The sequence below is a fragment of the Conger conger genome, chromosome 4 (genome assembly GCF_963514075.1).
Source record: "Conger conger chromosome 4, fConCon1.1, whole genome shotgun sequence".
Taxonomy (NCBI): domain Eukaryota; kingdom Metazoa; phylum Chordata; class Actinopteri; order Anguilliformes; family Congridae; genus Conger; species Conger conger.
In genome coordinates this window covers 10,239,079-10,261,119 of record NC_083763.1, presented here as the reverse complement: position 1 = coordinate 10,261,119, position 22,041 = coordinate 10,239,079, and the positions used below count along the sequence as shown (strand labels likewise).

The 22,041-nt window shown below is 43.6% G+C and overlaps 2 protein-coding genes and 1 non-coding gene across 3 annotated transcripts in view; 1 reads left to right on the top strand and 2 right to left on the bottom strand.

Moving 5' to 3' along the window:
- The window catches only part of hcn2b (hyperpolarization activated cyclic nucleotide-gated potassium channel 2b), a 48,501-nt gene extending 48,261 nt beyond the window's left edge, over positions 1–240 (bottom strand). The window contains exon 1 of the mRNA XM_061240480.1: positions 6–240. Within this exon, the coding sequence (XP_061096464.1) occupies positions 6–240 (235 nt within the window). The remainder of the gene's footprint in view (positions 1–5) is intronic.
- Positions 241–4,466: 4,226 nt separating this feature from the next.
- On the top strand, positions 4,467–4,539 carry trnaa-agc (transfer RNA alanine (anticodon AGC)). The gene has a single exon. It is a non-coding gene; the product is annotated as a tRNA-Ala (tRNA).
- A 2,212-nt stretch (positions 4,540–6,751) lies between these two features.
- Positions 6,752–20,811, bottom strand: bsg (basigin). The gene is made up of 8 exons (XM_061240106.1): positions 20,594–20,811; positions 13,270–13,438; positions 12,326–12,414; positions 11,829–11,965; positions 10,807–11,080; positions 9,096–9,120; positions 8,932–9,005; positions 6,752–8,232 (listed from the first exon to the last, which is right to left on the bottom strand). Exons 1-7 carry the CDS (start codon positions 20,655–20,657, stop codon positions 8,945–8,947), a joined length of 819 nt encoding a protein of 272 aa, XP_061096090.1. The 5' UTR covers positions 20,658–20,811; the 3' UTR covers positions 6,752–8,232; positions 8,932–8,944.
- Between the last annotated feature and the right edge of the window lie 1,230 nt (positions 20,812–22,041).

Sequence of the window (22,041 nt, the reverse complement as noted above, 5' to 3'; positions counted from 1 at the left end):
CTCACCTGCAGGACTATTAGCCACGCCGGTCACTACTACTCCCGTAACTGTGTCCCCTCCATCCCCGTCGCTGGCGCCGCCAGGTGCAACACCATCTCCCTGGCAAGTCGCAGCAGATGTTGTGGTGCCTACAGAAGGAGGAGGTGTAGACCCCTCGCCTTTCAAGAGGCAGAGCTCATTGTTGTTGGAGTTCTTGCTCGCTGTTGACGCGGCTCCCCCTCCTGGCGTAAAATTCTTCATTCTAATACTACCACCACAACCTACGCCGCTGCTGGTGCCACTTCCACCGGCCCGGCGCAACCTTGACTGCTGGAATTTGGGCTCCTCCTCACCGTCTTCCGCTTCGTCCATGGCAGCGCCGCTGTCCGCTCAGGGCTTTGGACCCGGACCGAGATGGGCGGCAGCAGCAGCAGCAGGGACGAGCGCAAAACAGCCGTTGCTGTTAATCCCACCAGCACTGCCGCTAACCTCGGTCCCAGTCGCGTTGCTATGGCTGCTACGGCTGCCGCTCCCGTCCTTTTTCGGCGGACCTACCAGAAGCCCCTTTTTTATCCATGACATTGAGAAGACCACACTCTGGCCCCAATTATCTTGAGAGACAACAGACGGGGAAAGAGAGAGGGAGGCAGATAACAAGAGAGAAAATAGAAACAGAATAACATGACATTTGGTGTTTTTTTCTTTTTGTTTTGTTTTTTTTCAAACGTTCCCTCCAAGGTTAGGCTCACGCGCCACAGTTTCAGTGTGAAAATGGCTAGGTCTGTTCTTTAAAATGTAATTATTGTGAGAATATTGGGGAGTAAAATAATTGTAGACAAAATCGTAAAGACCCTTTGGTTATTTATGGAACCCTCTGTCATAGGTGTGAAGTGTGAAAGAACCATTTTGCCCGACAAATAACCCATAAACTACATAGCGTTCTTCGTCTATGGAATCACAGGGTTCCTGTTGGAACCATTTCTGCGAGTCCAGGCTACTGGGACTGTAACGAGAAAGAGTCTGTTATTATGACAGAATAAAATATAAAGCTTTATACCAGTTATATCACAATATGGACAACTTTGAGAAATATTGTAAATTCCATTATAATGACTTAGGCAATCACTTGAATGACCTGATAATTTGCTCATTGAGTGTAAGTTCATGACCGTACCACCAATCCTATATGAATTGTACCTTATCTGGCGTGTTTGGTTTTTGTTGTATAACCTTGATATGCACAGTTTCGCTTGGGATAAGAGCGTCTGATAAATAAAATGCAATGTAATCCAATGTGTTCACAATGCCACAACTTCAGATACCCTAGTTTCTTGATGGGCGCGCCTATCTGAACTTTATATGGTGAACTAGCGCCCTCTAGCGTATGCTTGCAAGAATGGTAACAATGGAACATGCCCTATATCAACGTGATGCTCACTTACAGCATAACTCAGTAATTGTGTCACATAGATAAACTTTCCTTGAATATATTTGTGTGTTTATTATTCTTAAATCAAGTCTTTAATTTAGTTTCCTCCCTCTGAAAACATAGACTTTAAAATATTTAACATACTTAGATTTTTCCCAAGCTTTGTTTTAACTAACAATATAGGTGCACGTCAGAGAGGGATGGATCAATAAAAATGATACATTATTTCATAACTGATTGGCATGTGCAGTTTCTGTATGTAATATAGAGCAGATAACATAACTGAAATCCTTATTATTTTTGTTTTTAAAAAAAGAAAATGTTTGCAAAAGTAAGTATTTTTGACCTTACCTAAATATTTGACCTTTATTGACTATTCATGAGAATGCAGCTGTATGACTAGGGTGGGGAATGGCTACGATGGCTGCAATTCATACCCAGAACAGACCGAATACCTCTCTCCTAACACGTGGCCTTGTCAAAGATTAGTGCCTATTGTTTGGCATCGTGCACAGGACAAACAAGCCAAATGGAGTTTGACCATTTCGAGGCGACTGCGGGTGACGAAGGTGTTCAGACGACGCTAGGCGAACGCGAGCGATGATCCGGTGCTCTCCAGCGCCGTTCCACTTACCTTGACGGAGGCAGCCGGTGCCAATGACATTGAAAAGGTTGTAGGATCCCAGTGAGCCAGACTGTCCGATGAGTCCCAAACGAGCAGGACCGCTAAAGAGGTGCCCCAGTTGACACCATGGGAGCCATCAGCGCCAGACTTCTCCCGCCTTTTCTCGCGGACGCGGTCAGATTTTAGTCGCCATAGGAGCCCGGGGAGCAGTAGTCAGCCTGCTGCTCTCACTTCCTGGTGTGACATATTTAAGCACAATTCTCCAGGCTCATTTGCATAAAAGGCAGAGTTCCGAGAAAAAAAAAAACGGGACGCTAAATGATGTTGGATGCGTGCCAGATGCCTTATGTACCAGCTGTGGTATGCAGCGCTTCCTCCTGCCCGGGTGTGCTGTCCCCACGGGGGCACAGGGATGAGTCAGAGGGAATGTTGTGGAAATATTTGAATCGTCGTCTGGCCCTTGTTTTTTTTTCCGCTCCCCGTGTCGTGAGATGACAGGATGAAGGGAACTCAGTCCTGCAGAAGATCTGGCCTCAATCTCCACTGAAGCAAAGAGGAGGAGGGTGACTGTAGGGAGGGGGGGGGGGGGGGGGATACTGGAATGGACTACCCTTGGCCCCAAGGCCCTGAGGGTAGGGGCCTGAAACTGTCCAGACTAAAATCTTTGCTTTGGTGGGGGCGGGGGGGGGGGGGGGGGTGCATATGCACAGGACCCGGAGTTTTGTGCTATACCCCTGGCACAGAGCAACGGCCTGCTAAAAGGATTCCTCTCCGTGCCTCACTCAGAGAGATAACAGGCACAGAAGAGAGCAGATGGACCTTCTATTTGTGCTGCAGGGAAAACACCCAGCATCGAGATAATGGATTTTTAACCAGCAGCACCTGAAAGTATTCGCCCTATCTGGGAAGGCTTGCACTTCATACCCGCCATCTGAAACACCTTTTACAGGCATTCATTATTTCTTTCTTGTATTTATCATTATTTTTGTTACATGGAAGTGTCAGTGACCACAAATGGAAACTGCACTAAGGCAGCAGCATGTGCAAAAGACCTTACTGCAGTAGTTCAGAAAGAGGACACATCTATGTCCGATGGAAAGAGCCTGAGACAAAGTGATCTCATTCATTATGAAGCCTATTGGAAAACCACTGTCATTTTATCTCTTAGAAATGGGCAATCATTACAAAATTGGAGCAAATAAAATATATATTTATTTTGTGTTAATATGTGTTCTAAATGCTTTGTGAGAACGTAAGAAATTGAATTGCCAAAATGTAACTGTTGCAGAAATACCTGATTGGATAACACTGTAGCCTGTAGCACATGGATGCACCAGGTTGCCAAGAGACAAAAGCAGTAGGATTCATCCAGGTTCCAAATGCATGTAGAACAAAATAATTTCATATTTGGTAATGATAGCAACCCTTTAGATGGATTTCTCACACACTAAAGTTTCTCATTAAAATAATCTGCAACATCAACCTTTTAAAATACATTTTCATATTGAGCTGCTAATTTGTTTTTTTCTAGTACCTGTTTGTTGGAGATAGTGGAATCATAGCAGGAGAATTTCATATGTGGCAAAATGAACATTGTAATAAGATTCTGGTCTTCAAAGAACTTGGGAGGTGAAACCATGTCCTGAGTTCAGCCTCTTGAATGTGTTTTGAAAGTTAAGAGCAATTCAATGCATACAGTAGAGATTGATGTCAGCACAAGGTGTTTAAAGTCCTTGACTCTTGTGAAATATATGGGTAGAACTAGAACACTAATTAATGTGTTGAGGCTTAAATGCAAATATCTCATTTTTCATTTCATATTCTGATATGAAACTTAACTGCACAGTTCATTCAGTCACTTTATTTAACACAAAATATCTATTTAGAAGAAAAACATAATCTTTTACCTTTTCAAACTCTACCTTAGTCCTCCCTCCTGATTTCCCCCGCCCCCCTTTCTGATATCCCTATCCTCCTTGTCTAACCCCCCCACCGAAAAAAAAAGAAAAAAAAGAAAAAAGAAATTGCACTTATGATGACTATATGTTTAGAACAGCATTTCATGTGTATTTTCCTAGTTATGGATGTGATGCTTTGACTTGTGGAAGAATCTATGCACTTGTAAGTCGATTTGGATTAAAAGCGTCTGCCAAATGACTAAAATGTAAAATGTAAATGTAGGGTACAATCATGAGACCATATAATAAAGGAAACATAAATAAAGGAAAAGAGACCTGTGCAAAAGTTCGGGAACCCTTTTGGATTATTTTTGGATAACTTTTGCACAGGACCTTTTTCCTTTTGTTATTATTTTAAAACTGTTAAAAAGAAAAATTAAAAAGAAAAAGTAATCTTGCTTTAAAATGTGAAGAAATGCTTCTGTTCATTTAGATATGAATTGTAGAAGGCTTTTGGACCAGGGGTGTTCGGCACGGGGAATTAGCTCAAATGGTAGAGCGCTCGCTTAGCATGCGAGAGGTAGCGGGATCGATGCCCGCATTCTCCAAAGCCGAATCTTTTAACAGGTCTGTGGTTAAGGTAAATGACTGGGACACACAAGGTCGGCGGCTCTAATCCCAGTGTAGCCACAATACGATCCGCACAGCCGTTGGACCCTTGAGCAAGGCCCTTAACCCTGCATTTCTCCTGGGGAGGATTGTCTCCTGTTTAGTCTACTCAACTGTACGTCGCTCTGGATAAGAGCGTCTGCCAAATGCCAATAATGTAATGTAATGTAGTGTGGCTGCACTGGGGCTTGAACCACCAACCTAAAATTTTTTGCACTGTATGTATTTGTTTTATATATGATTTCAGAAACAAAAAAAGGATCCCATTCCTGTCTTACAGCAGATTAGTAAATTAATATGTAGATCAGAAAAGATATAGATACACAAAATAATTACTGCGAACTCAAGCCATCCAGGATTTATGAATGGCTTCTCTCCCGCACACGCACGTGCGCACACACACACGTGAATACATCTTTGCCTTGTGGTTGTTGCGATCTAAAAATAGGCAGGTGAATTATATTACAGCTCTTTGAAACCGAACTGGCTCCACGGGTCTTCCATTATTGATTTAGCCCACAACAAACCCAAAATCTGCTGCTACTTTTAGACTACCTGGGGACCGCAATGGCTGTCTTCCATAAAAACAGGCCAGACAATTTCTCAAAGGCATTAGAAAACAACCATTAGTACAACGAACGATAATTTATACATGCATTGGAAACGAGCGCAGAAATGCGGCATTAATGCATAGGCTACTAGCTTCTAGCAAACCCAGGATGAAATGGCGTTCATTGTTAATTCTGTTATACGAAACTGGAAATCTGTCGGTCGGGTTGCAATTCGTCTTATTGGAGTATGACTTGGATCGTATAGAGCAGGGGTGTCAAACTCCGGTCGCGGAGGGCGCCGTTTCTGAGTGATGAAATTAAGTCTTTCATTAGCTAAAGACTCCACACACCTTCTTCTCGATGCCTCGATTGGGTGTTTGGCCAAACGGCAACACTCTTTAAATGCTATGAGTGCACCCTCCAGGCAGGGGACCACAGAGTTAAAAAGCAGAATGCCATCCGAAATGGAATGAACTGCCATAGATTTAAAAAATGTATTACAGCTTTGACTATACAAGCCATATGCCACCAATCAATATGGCTTTTGTTACGTAAAATAGCGTGCATCGTTATTACTGTCAATACTGATGTACGCCAGGGGGGCTCCTCGTAGATCCCCGATATTCATTAGATTATATAGAAAGTTGTCCGAGTCATGGAGAGAATTTGCGAAGTAATCCAACCGGGAACAGAACACAGCAGGCTAAATAGTGTTAGGTTAGAAGTGTGCGCACATATAAATCACTATAGGCCTCCCCATAGTTGCCCACCACACAAGATGGGTCACTCCAAGTTGATTGTGAACATGCACGCTTGGACCGAACAAAAAAAAAAAAAAAAAACCGTTAAAAAAATTAAAGTAGGATATGAAGCCTGTGAACCACCCGGAAGCAAGCCTGCGGAGTGCAAAGGAGCCTTCTGCCCGTTAAACAGATACTATAAACAGCCCAGATCCCTCACTCAGTAAGAGATGCTTCTGTAATACTATACAATAAACCTTTCGAGGTGTTGAAGTGGCCTTTCCTCGAGGAGACGGACTACATTCCCCCCTCCACCACAGACACTCCAGTGGGAAGGTCACCATTCAGCACGTACCTGCTGGGTCGCATTACATCGTGGGCAGAAGAACCAGAGCCGTGTGTGTGTGTGTGTGTCTTGCAGTTGGAGAGTTGCCGTTTGATCCCCTGCCCTGGGTGGGTCGAAGGGTGCCTGAGCACAACGCCTACTCCACAATTGCTCCCGACAAGCTGGTTGGTACCTTGCATGGCAGCCTTTCACATTTGGTGTAAGGGTGTGTGTGTGTGTGTGTGTGAGAAAGAATGAGTGAAGGTGAGGCATGACTTGTAAAACACTTTGGATAAAAGCACTCTAAATGCATTCCATTTACCATTTTCAAAATTATGATTATGATTTCCAGAACTCTATTGCTTTCAATTACCAGTAGTGATTGTGACATTTCAGGTAAGAACATAAGTCACACATTTCTGACCTCACGTCTTAAAAGGGTTACACAGATCTCCGTGAATTTCAGCAAGCAGAACAGACCGCAGCATCATCGTAGCACAGCGTATGAATTTGATGAGGCCACACACGGACAAAATCAAATCAAAAGAACTTTATTAAGTCTGTGCAAGTCATTACAGCTGACCGTGTTTAAGCTATCGGCGTGTGAAGTCAGGCAAAAATAATTTATATTTATTCCTATTCTTATCTTGCGTCTTAAGATTCAACGTAGTTTCAAATGAAAAATCAAAGAAATAACAAACATTCAGTCACAATACTAAGTGGGTGTAGCTTATGACCCTGAAATGCCTACTCAAAAACAAAGAAAACAAACAAACAAAAAGGGGTGGGGGGGGGAGAGATGAGTGACAGTTTTCCCAAAGTGTCGGCAAGAGAATAACATTTCCTTCATCGGCTTTCAAGCAGAAATTAATATACAGGAATACGACAAGCATTACATTGCGTCTGAATTCATATTAATGATCTGTTTTGCAAAGAGGTAAAGTGCCCAATTCTCCACCCTCCCTCCCCTTGGTCCTCACACGTTACCTCACTGAAGATATTCATATACAGAGGCAACGTCATCCGAGATCAACATCTCACACCTTAAAACAAGCTTAGAAACTCTAAAATAGAAAACATTCCAGTGATCACAGGTATCAAGTTAAACTGTCCGACCCTAGACTCGACATTAGTACAGTTAGAACATACAAACACTGCTGTGTGTAATTTGTAGGAGTTGTATATATATGTTTTTAAACGTTAGTTATACATTTAATATCAAAAAAGGAAATAAAGATTGTTCTTTTTTTTTTACGTGCTATCAGGTGAAGTTAAATAAGGCATTAAATAGAAAATTCTGCCACTGGTGAGGTTTGTCAGAGTCCATACTGGTTCTTCTACAGCAGGGCTGCCCGACCCCATTCCTGAAGCCCTACCGTCCTGTCAGTTTTTTTTCTACCAATTAGCAGCTCAATGAGATTTCTAGCTGTTGAATGAGGTGTGGCTTTGTCAGGTCTGAAATTAAAACCTACAGGACGGTGGATCTCCAGGAACAGGGTTGGACAGCCCAGTTCTACAGCCACAAGAAAGTTATTGCGTCAGCTACAGACAAACATGAAGTCGAGTAGATTCATCACACTCTGGCCGAGTTCCATGCTGCTAGACTGCCACAAAAGACCAAAGCAGGCAAATCTGTCGACGGCTATACGACTGCCAAGGACCAGAGAGGAAGCGAACGGAAAAATATAAACCCACCAATATATCACTGCCACAGATATATACTACAGTGGCTTCACTATGAACACACAGGTTTCACTAACACTATCATGCAGAGCTGCTTCACACAGACTTCCAATTCAAACACGTTTCCATGGCAGCACATTAATATTGAGAAAAGTAAAAATCTGAGAGAGAGGGGGGGGGGGGGGGGGGGGGGGAACAAAAAACAAAAAGCTCATCTTTTCAGGTATTCTAAAACAAAAAGGAATTTTAAAATTGCGGGGGCGCACTAGATCACGTGCTACGCAGAAACTCAGCGTTTCACTTCGAAGTCGTGTATAGTAGTCATCAGGACATCTGTGAGGAGACAGGAGAGAGAGTGAGATCACCATTTTCTGTACATGGACTGTCAATATTCACATAGATTCAGTACTATGGGAATGTACCTAGTCCAGGGTTTTCTAACTTCTGAAATTTAAGTCATGAATAATTCTCACTCACTTTTACCCAATTATATCAGGTTATAAACAGCTATGTATGCTCTCAATATCAATACATGCACCAATGCAATCACTTTCACTATACTGCAAACATTTTTTTTTTTTTTTTTACAAAATGCATTAAAACAAAGGTATTCAAAGGATTTCAGCCTGGTACACTAGTCATGTGGTGCACGTGGTACAAGGAAACAGTGTAGAAAGGCTGGTTCTCTCGCTCTCAACTCAATGTTCTCAGCATTTAGCGAGTGCACGTTGGTTAACACGCAACTGCTTCTCAGCATGGTGCCAGACCTCCTACAGCTCTGTGCTATAGGCAGGTCAGCCTCAGCTGCAGAACGCGTCCCAGCGTTCACGTCAGGTCACAGCAGCTAACGTAACGCCAGGCCGGCTCACAAACAGGCCGGACTGGGAGCATTTCTCAGGCGTAACAGAGTCATTTCACCGCTGCCTGCAGCCAACACCCACCACCCACCGGCAGCAGTTATACTATAATTACACGCCAGAAACTGCAGCTTTGCACACTGGCCTGTCCATTTCAGGGCCGGGAGACACCCACCTCCTTCCTCCACTTAATTGGAGTTCCTCTGCCGGACATTTTTCTCTTTGTGGTTGGTGGAGGAATTGCTCTTCCTGCAGAAGACACATCATTTTACGATCGGACGCCACATGAAGAAACACTGAATTGTCAACGAGCAGAAATGGCATTAAAATTTTACTTACAGAGGGGCGGAGCCTGAGTCGTCATCTGATTGACAGCAGGGCGGTACCGAGAAGAGAGAGAGAAAGAGGAGGACGGTAAACCAGGGCACGGTATGGAAGAGTGAAATCTACCAACCAGCCATGAACTCAAGCGCAAGCCTTGGAAAATGGAGCGCATTGGAAAGGCGATGGAGGAACCATTAGGTGGCCTTGAAGCAGAACGTCCAGGTTAACTGGAGCCCCATCTCAGGGCTGCATTCTGCCAAACAATGTGCTCATTTCATTTGAATTCATTTCTGAACTCTTACCATTAGACCATTATAATACTTATCACACTGCATTTTTTTGTACTATACCCAACATAATTCAAATCAGATTTGTGTGAAAACATAATAAAGCTGTCCTGAGTATTTTTAAAAGGGTGAAAGATCATGCAAAAAAACCTTGCCATGACAGTATGAAGACAAACGCAGCAGTCCACATTGAGATAAAGATGCACGATACGGAGTGCAGTGCCATGAGGGGGGGAACAGGAGTGTAGAGCAGGTGTTTGAGGTGGCCAGATCAGAACCGCATATGAACTCCAGAGAAACCCGACCGCGAATAACAGATAAGGCTCATGACATCCCAGTCAGTGAAAATGGCTTCCATGCAAGTTCACCATCTCAAGATGCAGCATCGCATGCATGATGGGTCAGTTAAATGAAAAAATTGAAAGAAAAAATAAATAAATGCATTGCAATTCTACTGTAATCGAGTGTACTCAACCTGTGTCAGATGTACAAAAATCAACCATTTCACTGGTGATGGATAAAATCATATCAGCCAGAGGATTTGTTTTTCCAGAATATTAGGATAATAATTTATTCTAAATTTTAAGCAACATTTTTAAAACCAGTGAAAGAGTTTCCCCATTTGGCATTTCTGATAAGTGGCTAATCTATAGAAGCAGTGCATTCAGATTTGGATAGCCGTCCCATGTTATCTCCGATGAACCACTTCAGTCTGGTCATGCAATTTTGATCACTTACCACAACGTAACAAAAGCAGCAGCAAACAAGGAAATAAAAGTGTAAATAATAAAACCTGTCCTAGCAGAACACAACTAAAGTAAAATATCATAAAGGGACTGAAAGGGGTGAGAACGAAATCAGACAAGAAACAAGAAACATCGGCACAAAATATATCAATTAACTTCGTACTCAGATCCTCGGGAAGAAATGTACAAAACCGAGGCACCATAAAAGGTCAATGTCCACGATAATTCAGGCATTGGGCACTCCTCCAAGGGGTCAAATGGAAGTATAACCTAGCACAGAAGTGCATCTTCTACCACTAGAGGGTAGCACAAATTAGAAACATAATCCCATTAGCCTGTGTGTAGAAGAGTGTTTGCACATTAGGCACAGAACCAAGTTTCAGATATTTTCTGTGGCTCAACTTCTGAAAACTTTCTAGGTCACCTACTAGTTCAATGCCTGGACAGTTACCATTTCAACCAATAGGCCTATAGCCAGGTTCCTTCCTGAGACTTCTGCCCATCAGGGAGTTCTGTTTGAGGGCTTTTCTCCTACTAGGGAGTCTTTCACCTCATATGCTATTTGGGGGCTCAGGGCTGGCATCTCCCCATTTTTCCTTCCCTTCTGTTATGATGTAAAGCATATCTGGGACAACTTAATGAAAATAAATAACATAAAATTGAATTGAAAAACCATACGGCGCCCGGGCGTACCGTCGGTGATCTCGTCAGGCTTTCTCCTCTTCTCGTAGATGAAGATGATGGCGATGAGGATGATGACCTCCACCACGATGCCGAGGAAGGGCCAGAGGGCGGCGAAGCGGCTCCTGACACGCAGGTGGATCTTGTCCGAGGCCATGCCGAACTCGTTCTGGCCGAAGCACATATAGTCGCCCATGTCCTTCTCCATGTCCAGGTTGAACACTTGCAGGATGGTCTTCTCGGGAGTGCTCTCGATCTCAAACTTTTCCGTCCCGTTGACGATGGGCTGAGAGACGAAAGCATCGAAAAATGTGAAAGGGCGTCAAACGCAGGACCTTGAATCGGGGCTCGAAGCTGACATTTTGTCTAAAATGGGCCCCTAATTAAAGAGCAAACCAACGCAGCTCTTCAAAGTGCTCCTGAAACAATTTTCCCAGTTTCCAAATGCTCCTAAAATGGCAGTGCCCTGCCCTTAATCATAAGCTCATAAGCACAGCGTTTTTAAATCCAATCAAATCAAATTTCACTCTCCCTTCACATTTCCTCCTGAAATCTGTTGGTCCATTCAGGGACAAAAAGAAAAGCTCAGCGCCTGACAGATCAGAGAGTTAAGCACAAAGCTTTCACAAACCCATGCTATAAGGGTGGGAAATTAACACCAGCCAAATGCTGGTCAATTGTATCTGTGGCTGGCAAGTCTGTATACTCCACAAGCCACTTTGGCAGGTAACTTGGAGGTCCTCGACCATTCCAAATATCTTGTTGTCCAGTCATGGTGAAATAGGCTGTTGGATTTTGACTGTAGTTAAGAACATTTCAACCATTTGAAGTCCTCTCAACTACCAAGTTAAAGAGCATGAATATTGGATGCCTTAACGGTCATGAACCAGTTCCTTTCTTTTTTTTTCTTCATTTAATTAGGGGAGATATGTTGAGAATGTGTGCTCTTGCAAGGATGCCCTGGGAGACATGCCAGAACAGTTGCAAGTGGTGAGAGAGCGAGAGAGACACTGGGTTTGGTACACTGGGTTTACCGTTTTCTCCCCGTTGCTGATGAGGTACCAGGTCCAGTCGTTGGGCAGCGGATAGCTGTGGCTCACACACGTCAGCTTCCCGACGTCCTTCTCGTTCCCGTGCTCCGAGTGCTTGTACGCCGAAACGTGGGGGGGAGCTGGAGGCCACAAAATGTTCCTTTTAGTTCTCAAAGATACTGCATGAAGGTGCCCGATTCAATCAATGCACTGAAAGCCACCACCCACCCCAACCCAACCCAACCCCAGAACTTCAAGCTTGAACAAAACCGTAAATGCACGAGAGTTCACATCACGGTACCGATATCACAGGATTTAAGGGCACTCAATCGTGCGCTTTCACAAGATTAAACAATGTAAATATTCCTTTTGTGCATTTGTGGTGTGTATCGATTGCATAAAGCTTGGGTAAAAATGGAACACATTTGTTCAAACATGGCAGTCACAAAAAGACCCTTATCGGACACGCTTCCTGCTAAACTTGCAAACACAATACTTACTTTTTACTTCAATGGTTTTGCTGAATTCCTCAGTCGAAATAAAGACGCAGGCGTACTTGCCACCATTGTTGTGGTCAATTTTTGGCAAGCTAAAAAGGAAAAAAAAAATGTTTTATTATTATCATTATCATCAAACCACAATAACCGGATCACCCCCCACTACGAGAAACGGTTTCCTTAAAATTCCATTGAACACTTCCAATGGATCAAAGGCATTCTCCCAATAAAGTGTTTGCACAATAAGCTTCAGTTGACTTAAGGGGTGGGGGGGGGTGTTACAAAGGCTTCCCGCTGACAGAATTGGGAGGGAAAAAAAATAAATGTAAAAATGAATAAAATGTGACCGAATGAAACAACTGTTAACAGCCAGTCAGTGCAACAGCGGCACTCGATCGGACCAAGTTCTCCCTCCGCCAGTTCCCTGCATGGAGGAATCGAGGTCACGGCCGAAAGCGTCAGGCCGCTAGGGGGGCTAACAGCGCAGTCGAGCGAGGCCACGGGCGCTGGCGCACGTCCGCTCTGCCCATCGCCGCACGAATCAAACGCACACACGAAGCGTGGCCAACGGGATTTGAATGTTGTAGGGGGGGGGGGGGGGGGGCACTAGTCTGGCACAATATCACAACACTCTCAGTTCGTTGGTTGATGAATGCGGCCAAGTAAAATTACCCACAAGCATTGATAATGGAAAAACTTCACCCGAATCTACATAGAAGTATCAGTTTTGAGCAAACTACAACGTTTTACGAACAGATCACAGAGAATCTGGAAAGTGCCATTTAAACATAAGCCCAGCATTCTAACCATAGAAGAAGGTGAACAGAACAGCCCCATTTTACAAATGGACTCAAACAAAGAAATAGAAAACGGGGATATCCGTTTACCCCCCCAACAAGTTTCTTTTTTCATAAATGGAAAGAATTAATGGAAATTGAGGCACGTACTTGTACTCTGTGTGCGTGGCTTGAGATTCCACCCTGGTCGTCACGATCTCCTTCCCGTTTTTGGTCCAATAGTGACCTTTGATGGCTGACGGAGGGTCAGTGAGGTTGCAGGTGAGGGTTGCTGAGGTCAGGTTGCTCACCTCATCTGGGTCAGCCAGAATAGTAGGTGCTGAAAGGTCAAAAGAAAAAAAGTCAAAACCTGCGCACACACACAGGTAGGCAAACGGTTGTTCATTCACCGCCCGAACCCCCCCTCCCCCCTGCCCTTACATTGTGTGTGAAACGGGTCAACTTACCGTCAAGAAAATTCAAACTTAGAAAAACTACATTCAAGACAAAGTTATGGAAACAATTATAGTCAGGATTGTTTTACCTGACAAACTGCACCAGCCAAAATGTTCCTTCTATCCGTCAACCTTTTAACTGCCACAAATATTTAATGCGAGACAGCAATGGCTACTTCAACATGGCAAGACGGCCATTCCCAGCTTGCAATACTACTTTTCACATCATGCCCCGGTAAACGTTTTGCTAAACTCAGGATTATTTTCCCAATTTGCTTTACTTCTTTAACAGAAGTAATTTATTACCTATGTGTGTATGTGTCTGTATGTAGCCTGCACATTTGTGGTGTTTCCATGAAATGTATAACTGACAATCTACCAAAATTGGCATGCCCAGAGTAGAAAAAACAAGTGGAGAACGGTTTTATCAGTTCTGGGCAGACACCCAAAGTGTGACTGGAGGAAAAGTTCAGAGGTTCCTGGAAAGGGTCCAGAAATAACCTGTCTATGTAAGGTAATTACAGAGGGAGGCTTTGCTAAGAGCAGATCTTAACAAATACAAGCAGAAGCAGCAGCCTGCTAAAGATTTGATCTGGCTGGTTATGCCAGAGAAAGACATCTTGCCTTTTGACAATCGACGGCATTTTAAGGATGAAAGGGTACGCTTCAGAGGACAGAATGTGTGAGAAGCCTGTGCCACAAATCAGGAAATCCATAGAGTTCTGCACCTGCGAACCACTAAGGGGTTGCTAACTACCTCAGACAAAAACAGTTTCCCCAAATAGCAGCAACATCTTGTCACAGCACACAAAATGGACACAACAGCATTACCTGCCGTCTGCCAAGGTCAAAATAAAGGGCATCAGAATGGGGGACTGTTCTAGAAGGCGGCAAGGTAGCGAGGAACGTCTACTAGATTCTTGGGAAGGTCTATACAGGAACATCCAAAGGAACAGACTAAAATGGCACTTTGGCAGCAAAACACAGGGAGGGGGGCTCTGGGTGACACTGGAAAGGGAGGCTGGCACGGTCAAAAAGAAGGCATCAGGTTGGGAGACTTTTCTAAAAGGTGACAGGACAGCACCAGAGGGCATATCTACTAGATTTTAGGGAATATCTATAAAGGAGCAGCCAGAAATGGACTAAAGTGCCACTCCAAAATAGGGGGGGGGGGGGGGGGGGGCTGCGGGCGACACCGGAAAGGTAGGAGGTTCAAACGGAGGGGGGGGGGGGGGGGCGTGGGGTCTGACAGGAGCAGGTCGTCCATTTTAAGAAGAGAGACCCTGGTGGCCGAGGACCACCACTCACGTTCGTAAACGATAACGTTAGCCTGCGAGCGGATCCACTTGATTTTGGGGGTCTTCTGGAGGTGGTTGCGATCGGGGTCGTTGGAGGCGCGGCACTCGTAGGTGCCCGTGTCGCCGAGCGTGAGCTCAGCGATGCGAATGGCGCTGGTGGCGTGCCGGACGTACGTGGCGTTGATCCGCACGCGGTCCTCCCGGGCGCCGTCAAACAGGTGGACGAAGGTCTCATTGGGCGCCTCGCCCTCAATGTACCACCACTGTACCTCGGGGATGGGGAAGCCTATGACCTCACAGTGCAGCTCCACACTGTCCTCCACTAGTTTCATCTGGGACAGGGGGGACTTGGTGAACCCCGCTGGAGGTTAAGGGGGGGGGGGGGGGGGGGGGTTGGGGGCATGACCGGTTTTGGGGGGTGGGGGCCCAAAAGTGTTTAGGTTTTTTTTGCCATTTGGTTTGAGCAAATGAGAGGATTGTGGTTCGTTTTTCATTTCGGGTGGATGGTGGATGATGATGATGGTGGATGTTTAATGGTCAATGCAAAGGCAGGCAAAAAAAAAAAAGAAATGAAAAAAGAAAGGTTATTAGAAAATGAGAAAACAGACAAGAGCATAAATCAGAAAAAGGCCATGGATCCAAGTATCATGCAAAGTTCACACCCAATACAGTAGATGCCACGTATGTGCAAACTTTCTTTCTTTTTTTTTAAAAACTGAGCATGATAGTCGAATCCATGAGAAAGTATGAAAAAGAAAAAGCATGAAAACATATCAAGACAAGAACAGGTTAAAAGATGTTTTAGAACCGGGGTGTCAAACTAAATATCAAGGAGGCCTCAAGGTCTGTGGGCTTTGGGGTCTCCTGTCAATCAGCAGCCCATTAAGGCATTAAGAACAAGGCATGAAGATTTGTTTGCCAATAAATGCCTTCACTGAATGGACCTCTGGCACAGAATGAACCTCTGGCACAACAGACACCACGGCCCTGCAGGACTTTGACACCTGTGTTTTAGAACATATTTTCAACTCAAATCAAAGAAGCAGTGCAGATGCAGTGTAATGTGAACAACCAAATGCAACAGGAGGGTATTTCATTTCCATTGAAGGGGTCAATTCACATGTGAAAAAAAGGCATACCAAACATACTTCATATAAAGTTGAAGTAGTTAAAATATTCTTCAGTTTTTTTCACCCGACAGCTGTGAACACCTGCAGGACCTGTATTCCTCAGCTCAGTTAATACTCTCTTAGGGGGCCAGAGTTTCTCATAATGCAGCACAGGCAGTTTCGTTAGTCGCCCCATTGGACCGTATACAGTACAGAGAACGGAAGTCGGGCGGGAGCTCAACGGGCGAGAACACTTATGTAAACAACCCGGCGAATAAACCCGCACGTACAATCCACCCCGGATCGAAATTCCAACGGACTTAAAATCAAAGCCAACCCAACAACCTATATTGTTCTGGCTGCACAGGGGGCTTGAACGTTCCCATACGGTTTTCCTTACCCAAACAATACTGCCGTTTGTAGTGTAGAAGTGTAGAAGGTAGGGGGTTGGGGTGGAGAGGAAGTGAGCTCATAAGAGGCCCTCAGGACACAAGGTTTACAGTGTTCCTGCCGAATCGGGACCGATCCCGTTCTATAGCAGTACGTCAGGCCGCCGCGACAGCGTTTACAATGCCGTATGGCACCAGTCCCGGGGGCCGTAAACACCATGTGACCTCCTATTGGAACGGGCGGTGGCGAAAGGTCACCTTCACGCCCGTTGCCATGACACACCCTGTAGATTCCGCACAATAAGGGAGCCAGTGGATTAGACAGTGGCGCGGAGCCCTTAACTTCAAGATTCAAAACTTAACTTGAAAAATGATACCAATAGCTGAAACTATGCATCAGCCGTTGCTGTTATGTTTTTTTTCCAGCATTCCCCTTGACATTTGACATGAATGCAAGCTGGACAGTATAAGTCCACTATGAAAGCCTATATATTTAAATACAAAGGACATCCTCAGGGTCTTGCCATCAATGAGGCCTAAATTGTCTTATGAGGATACAACACAAGACTGCATGCAAAACTAAAGGCCATTTGAGTTTCATTCCGAGAGTCAAAAAAGTTAATTTCACTGAACAATAATTTTAATTCTAGCTTAAATTTGAATGTTGTGGGAATAACTAAACAAATGCTATTGAGCCAGTGGGGCATCAACTCTTCAGAAGGTAGAAACAGCCGATTCTGTTGCTGCTTATGCCGTCAACTCAATAACCCCACACAAAAGGTTCATTTACGTAATCATTAGGGTCAAACTCCAGAGGCTGACCGACCAGTTCACTTGTTTTGAGTTTGCAACTGTAGCCTTGTGTTATTAAGAGCTGCATTTTAACATAATCCCTGCATTCAGCCACCTTTTAAGTAAAACACTGAAGGCAGGCACACAATGAGCCCCACCAAAAGATTAATTGCGTGTTGGATAGCACCACTGAATTATATACAATTAAAACTTGACCTGATTAAACGAACACATTCTGGCATGAATACACATTAACACTCTGCTCAAGCAAAACGTACTCCAGTCCACTAACAAACTTATTGTACCCTATAACTAACTGCTCATTTTTAACATTACCCATCAAACGGAAAAAAAAGTATTCATTAATTTTACATAAAATGGCAGCTGCTTAAAGTTCAACAGAATTTTAATAAGGGAATTCCATCTGTCACTGTTCTATGCCCACCAGAGTCCTGCAGCTCAACCCTTCTCAACTGAAGGATAGGCAATTAAACTTCATTTAACTGAACCTTTCATACAGTAAAGCAGCACATCTCCTTTTACATACAAAAAACAAGGAAAAAGAAGAACAGAAATCAGCAAGATAAAGAATAGTTACAGGGGAATTGGGCAAATATCTATTATGCACCTAGTCCATTTATTTTTTATTTTTCAGATTTCAATTTCAGAAATACTTTGAATATTGTGGTTAAGTGAACAACATACATGTTATATAAAAATGACATCTGCAATTCATTGTGCAGTTCCTGACAAATTGTTGCCCTTAAATAAATAGACGATAAAACGATTTAATGGACCATGTTTGTAACCTGGCTGCGGTCGCCTGTGAGGAACTCAACCGCAATGACTATCCATTTCATCGGAAAATGCTGTACTCTTTTCCTGACCCTGTTGTAAACTGAATACAAATGATTGGCTGCGATCTTTAACCCAATTATAAGAAATTCAAATTCACAGTTAGGTCGCAGCCAATGGCTGAACTCAAGGGAAATCTAATTTTACTCATCTTGTGGAGCCGCGATTACCGGAGTAGCACAGCCTGGGGCTGGCTCAGCGCTCCTTGAAGGCATTTTAGTTGACAGAAGAATGAAGTCACATCTGTCGCCGAATAATAAGGGCACACTGGACGTGTATATGGGGCTGTAAAAACGGCACAGATTCGGTTATGTTGCAATACAAAGCTATGCAACCTTCAAGATGAAACCAATTATTTCCCATTGCCTGGGTGAGTTTCATCATGTCAGCGGTAAGATGATTCGTGTTCAACGTTAGCAGCTCATCTGCCTCTGCCCAAGCTTGCCATTGAATTCGTTAAGCGTACAGTACGTGCTGAGCTGGGTTCCTTTTAATTAGACTAAAAGTCCTGCCTTTCGTCGGTCGGGACACAACCCTATTTCCATCTAATCGAGAGAAGCAGCTTACAGATGGATTAACTGGAAGCGTCGCAATCATCCAAGTCCCAAAGCAGGGATGTAAACATCTAGCCCCACGACAGTTACATAGAAGTAAAGCTAAACTTTAAAGAAGGGTCACCCAAGTAGATTCTGCATATCGTCAGTGAACCGGTGTGGTTACACGCACTACAAACATGCGGTGCGACTAAAAACGTCAATTCATCTTTATAAAATTATTAACGACGTGATATTAATCAGATCTAGAATTTAATCGACGGCAGTAGAATAAATCAATGCGTCCATGTGGGAGGATGCGCAACATGATGGGTCCCAGCCATTTTGAAATCCCGGATGTTATCTCAGTTATCTCGTAAGTCGGCAATAATTATCGCTTCGTGGCTTTAAATTCGTTAGAATTGCAAGTTGACTGGCAGCTTGAAGTCCCCAGTTAGAAAGCCGCAGCTCCTTTTGTCACACACTGTGCATTCGTGATACGGGAAGGTTATAATGAGCTTAATCTAATCACATGGCTTTCACATCTCGACAGTGAAAGCTTTCATAGCGAGGAGCTAACAGGATGGAGCGTTAACTTGTATATGCGCCGATTCAGCCATCATTATTTAAGTTGACAACATTCAGCATGTAAAAAAAAAAAAAAAGAAGAGAAATAAAAATAAAAGAATAAACTGGTCAACCACGTCTACAGTAACCAGCAAATTTACGCTTGCATTCATTCCGGCTACGTAGAAATAACATTTACAGAGTGAACGTCACCACCACATTTTTGTTCTTGCATAACTAAAAGCTGCGTATAAATGTACTGAGTAAGACATGACCACGACCCCATTTGACGGCTCACGTGATTAATGCACACAATGTAGTTGGCTGGGACCACCTAAAACGTTGTACGAACGACGATTAGCTGAATGAAACACTGGTTGGTTTTCTTGCAAAACCCATAGCTTTTATAAAATATTTGTTATCAAGATGGACAAACGAAGTCATACCAAATGTCCCGTTTTGAATGAACCGTGGTTTCCTGGTACAGTCCAAGATGTTAGCCATATAGAATACATTTCCATTTCACTAAACTCATTTCAGGTATTTCAAGATGAGTGACGTTCAGTAGCTAGAGGCTAGGTCGTTGGTCAACGTTACCAAGATATTTACTTAGTCAAACTGGTATAGTCTGGTTTAAGCCAACATCAACAAATGGGCTAGCAAGCAATCTAACCAAATACTTAGTATTAGAAGACGTGAATCGTTTGGGTTTCCCACTAGTAACCAGCAACATATAGTTACTAATCAGCTTTCTACAGAACCGATTGCACATTCAGGCACCAGCTAATTAATGGCAGCAATGGATCACGTGGTCTCAGCCAATATATTAACCGGTTAACTACAATAGCAATCGATAGGCAACCACAGTAACATACACAACGTCAGCTAGCCTACGAAGAAGGCTATTTTTATTCGACAGAACCGCAGTGTCATTTATTAAACGGCAGCTGTGAGCACAACTTGCACTAACGTTAGCTTAGACACAGAAGAGGCTGTGCTGTAACGCTAGGTGATCAAATAACTTTGATTAACGTTACCTGAATAAGCGAACATAGATGGCTAACAACTATCGGCCTCGTTCTCGGCCATTTTAACCGGCTGTGACAATTTCTATAGGGGTCTTGTTGTCAAAAACGAATAGTCCAGTTTCTTAAAATGACCTCACCAGTGACATGGAACCAACATCCTGATATGTAAGGCGAAGTTATATCTGGTAAAGTACATGATCATTGCTACATGATAAATTGTTAACCAACGTTAGCTAATTCTTTCTCAGGTAAGAGCTAGCTAGGCTAGCCAGTCATAGCTTAAATCGACATATCTGTCTGATCAGCGTTTCACTGGGTCTTGAAAATAATCAGAGGTTAGCAATTCAACACTAGGTAGTTAGAATTTAGTTAGCTACATCTGAAATAACGTTACGTTGACGTACGTCTCATAAGCAATATAATAAGATAAATAAATAGCTTGCTAGTGGTAGCTAAAAAAACACCTTACCTGTCAGGGCACTGGCTCTGAACAAGAACATCAGGAAAACACCGAAAACCCACAACAACGCCATTTTCAGGCTTCTTTAGCCGAATTATGGGGAAATAAAGCTTGCTGTGATCTATGTTCTCCCCATACACTAACTGAGATGCACCATTCAATGGTCGGCTCTCAAATGAGACTCTGCTCGTCCTCTATTTGTTCCTCACGCGAAGATATGAACCCGCACGTACAAAGCGCCGGGCGCGCAACACACGTCCGGTATGAAATAAGCTACAACGTCATCACGTTCATACTGAGGCGTGGCATGCCAGCAGGCACGTAGAGGGAAACCAGAGACGCTCATCTCCGGGGAAACTTCATTGTACGGTGGAGGAAACCTCCTGCTTTCTACTTGACTGCAACTACAGAAAGCAGTCACTGACCACATATACATGCGGCACATCATTATTCTGATCTTATTCGGAAAACTAAGTGCTTGTGCGGATCCTGTTTTTCCAAGTAATCACTAGTTATCAAATGCTGTAATCTAGTCTAATTCATAAATTATATAACGATGTTCGAAATTATATAACGTAGCAATCTCCAGTAAAGCTGATGGGACCACAAACCCCCTCATTGTGCATTTGGATTTAAGCCCAAATTCTTTCTTTTTCCAGGAAATCACTCATGGCATGCCCAACCAATTAAACCCATTAAAACCAAATGACAACGTAAAAACAATTAACAAGAACAAGTGGATTCATATAGGCAAGATTTGAATCACGTATTCTCCTCCAATTGTCTTCATCCCATACGAATCTCTAGCTCATTTTCCCTTTATAAATAACTAAAATATAGGTTTTTCTAAACAGGAATAATAAATTATGGGCTAAAAACCCATACCTCCTAAAAACCTTAATACCTCCTTGCCAAGTAATTACTGTTTACAGATGCAATACATTTGGAAGTCTGTTTCTACACTTATAATATGGAGTCCCGGTTTCAGACCTGTTATTTTACATTCACGCACCCCTTCTGTATCCAACAGGCTAATTTAGAAAGTCAAGTATTAGGGCGGCCAGTAGCATAGTGGTTAAGGTAAATGACTGGGACCCGCAAGGTCAGTGGTTCTAATCTTGGTGTAGCCACAATAAGATCCGCACAGCCGTTGGGCCCTTGAGCAAGGCCCTTAACCCTGCATTGCTCCAGGGGAGGATTGTCTCCTGGTTAGTCTAATCAACTGTATGTCGCTCTGGATAAGAGCGTCTGCCAAATGCCAATAATGTAATGTAAGTATTCTCTTCTGTTCAGGACAAACCCCTCGACCATCGCCGTGTCCAGACAGCATGGGACGAGTCCCCAGTGTCTGCTGATCGTAGCATTATCGTGTCCTCTCGGTCTGGTCAATAGCTGCATCTGCCAGTTGTTGCTTGCGACAGTTCAAAGTAAATACATCAGTATGATTTTAAACTGCC

Bases quoted from the DNA above. Each gene is read 5' to 3' on its own strand.
- bsg (XM_061240106.1), bottom strand. From the start codon at position 20,657: ATGGCGTTGTTGTGGGTTTTCGGTGTTTTCCTGATGTTCTTGTTCAGA. The intron at 12,415-13,269 runs GTACGTGCCTCA...TTTCCTTTTTAG, and splicing joins GCCACGCACACAGAGTACAA to CTTGCCAAAAATTGACCACA. The intron at 9,006-9,095 runs GTAAGTAAAATT...TGTCTTCTGCAG, and splicing joins GACTCAGGCTCCGCCCCTCT to GAAGAGCAATTCCTCCACCA.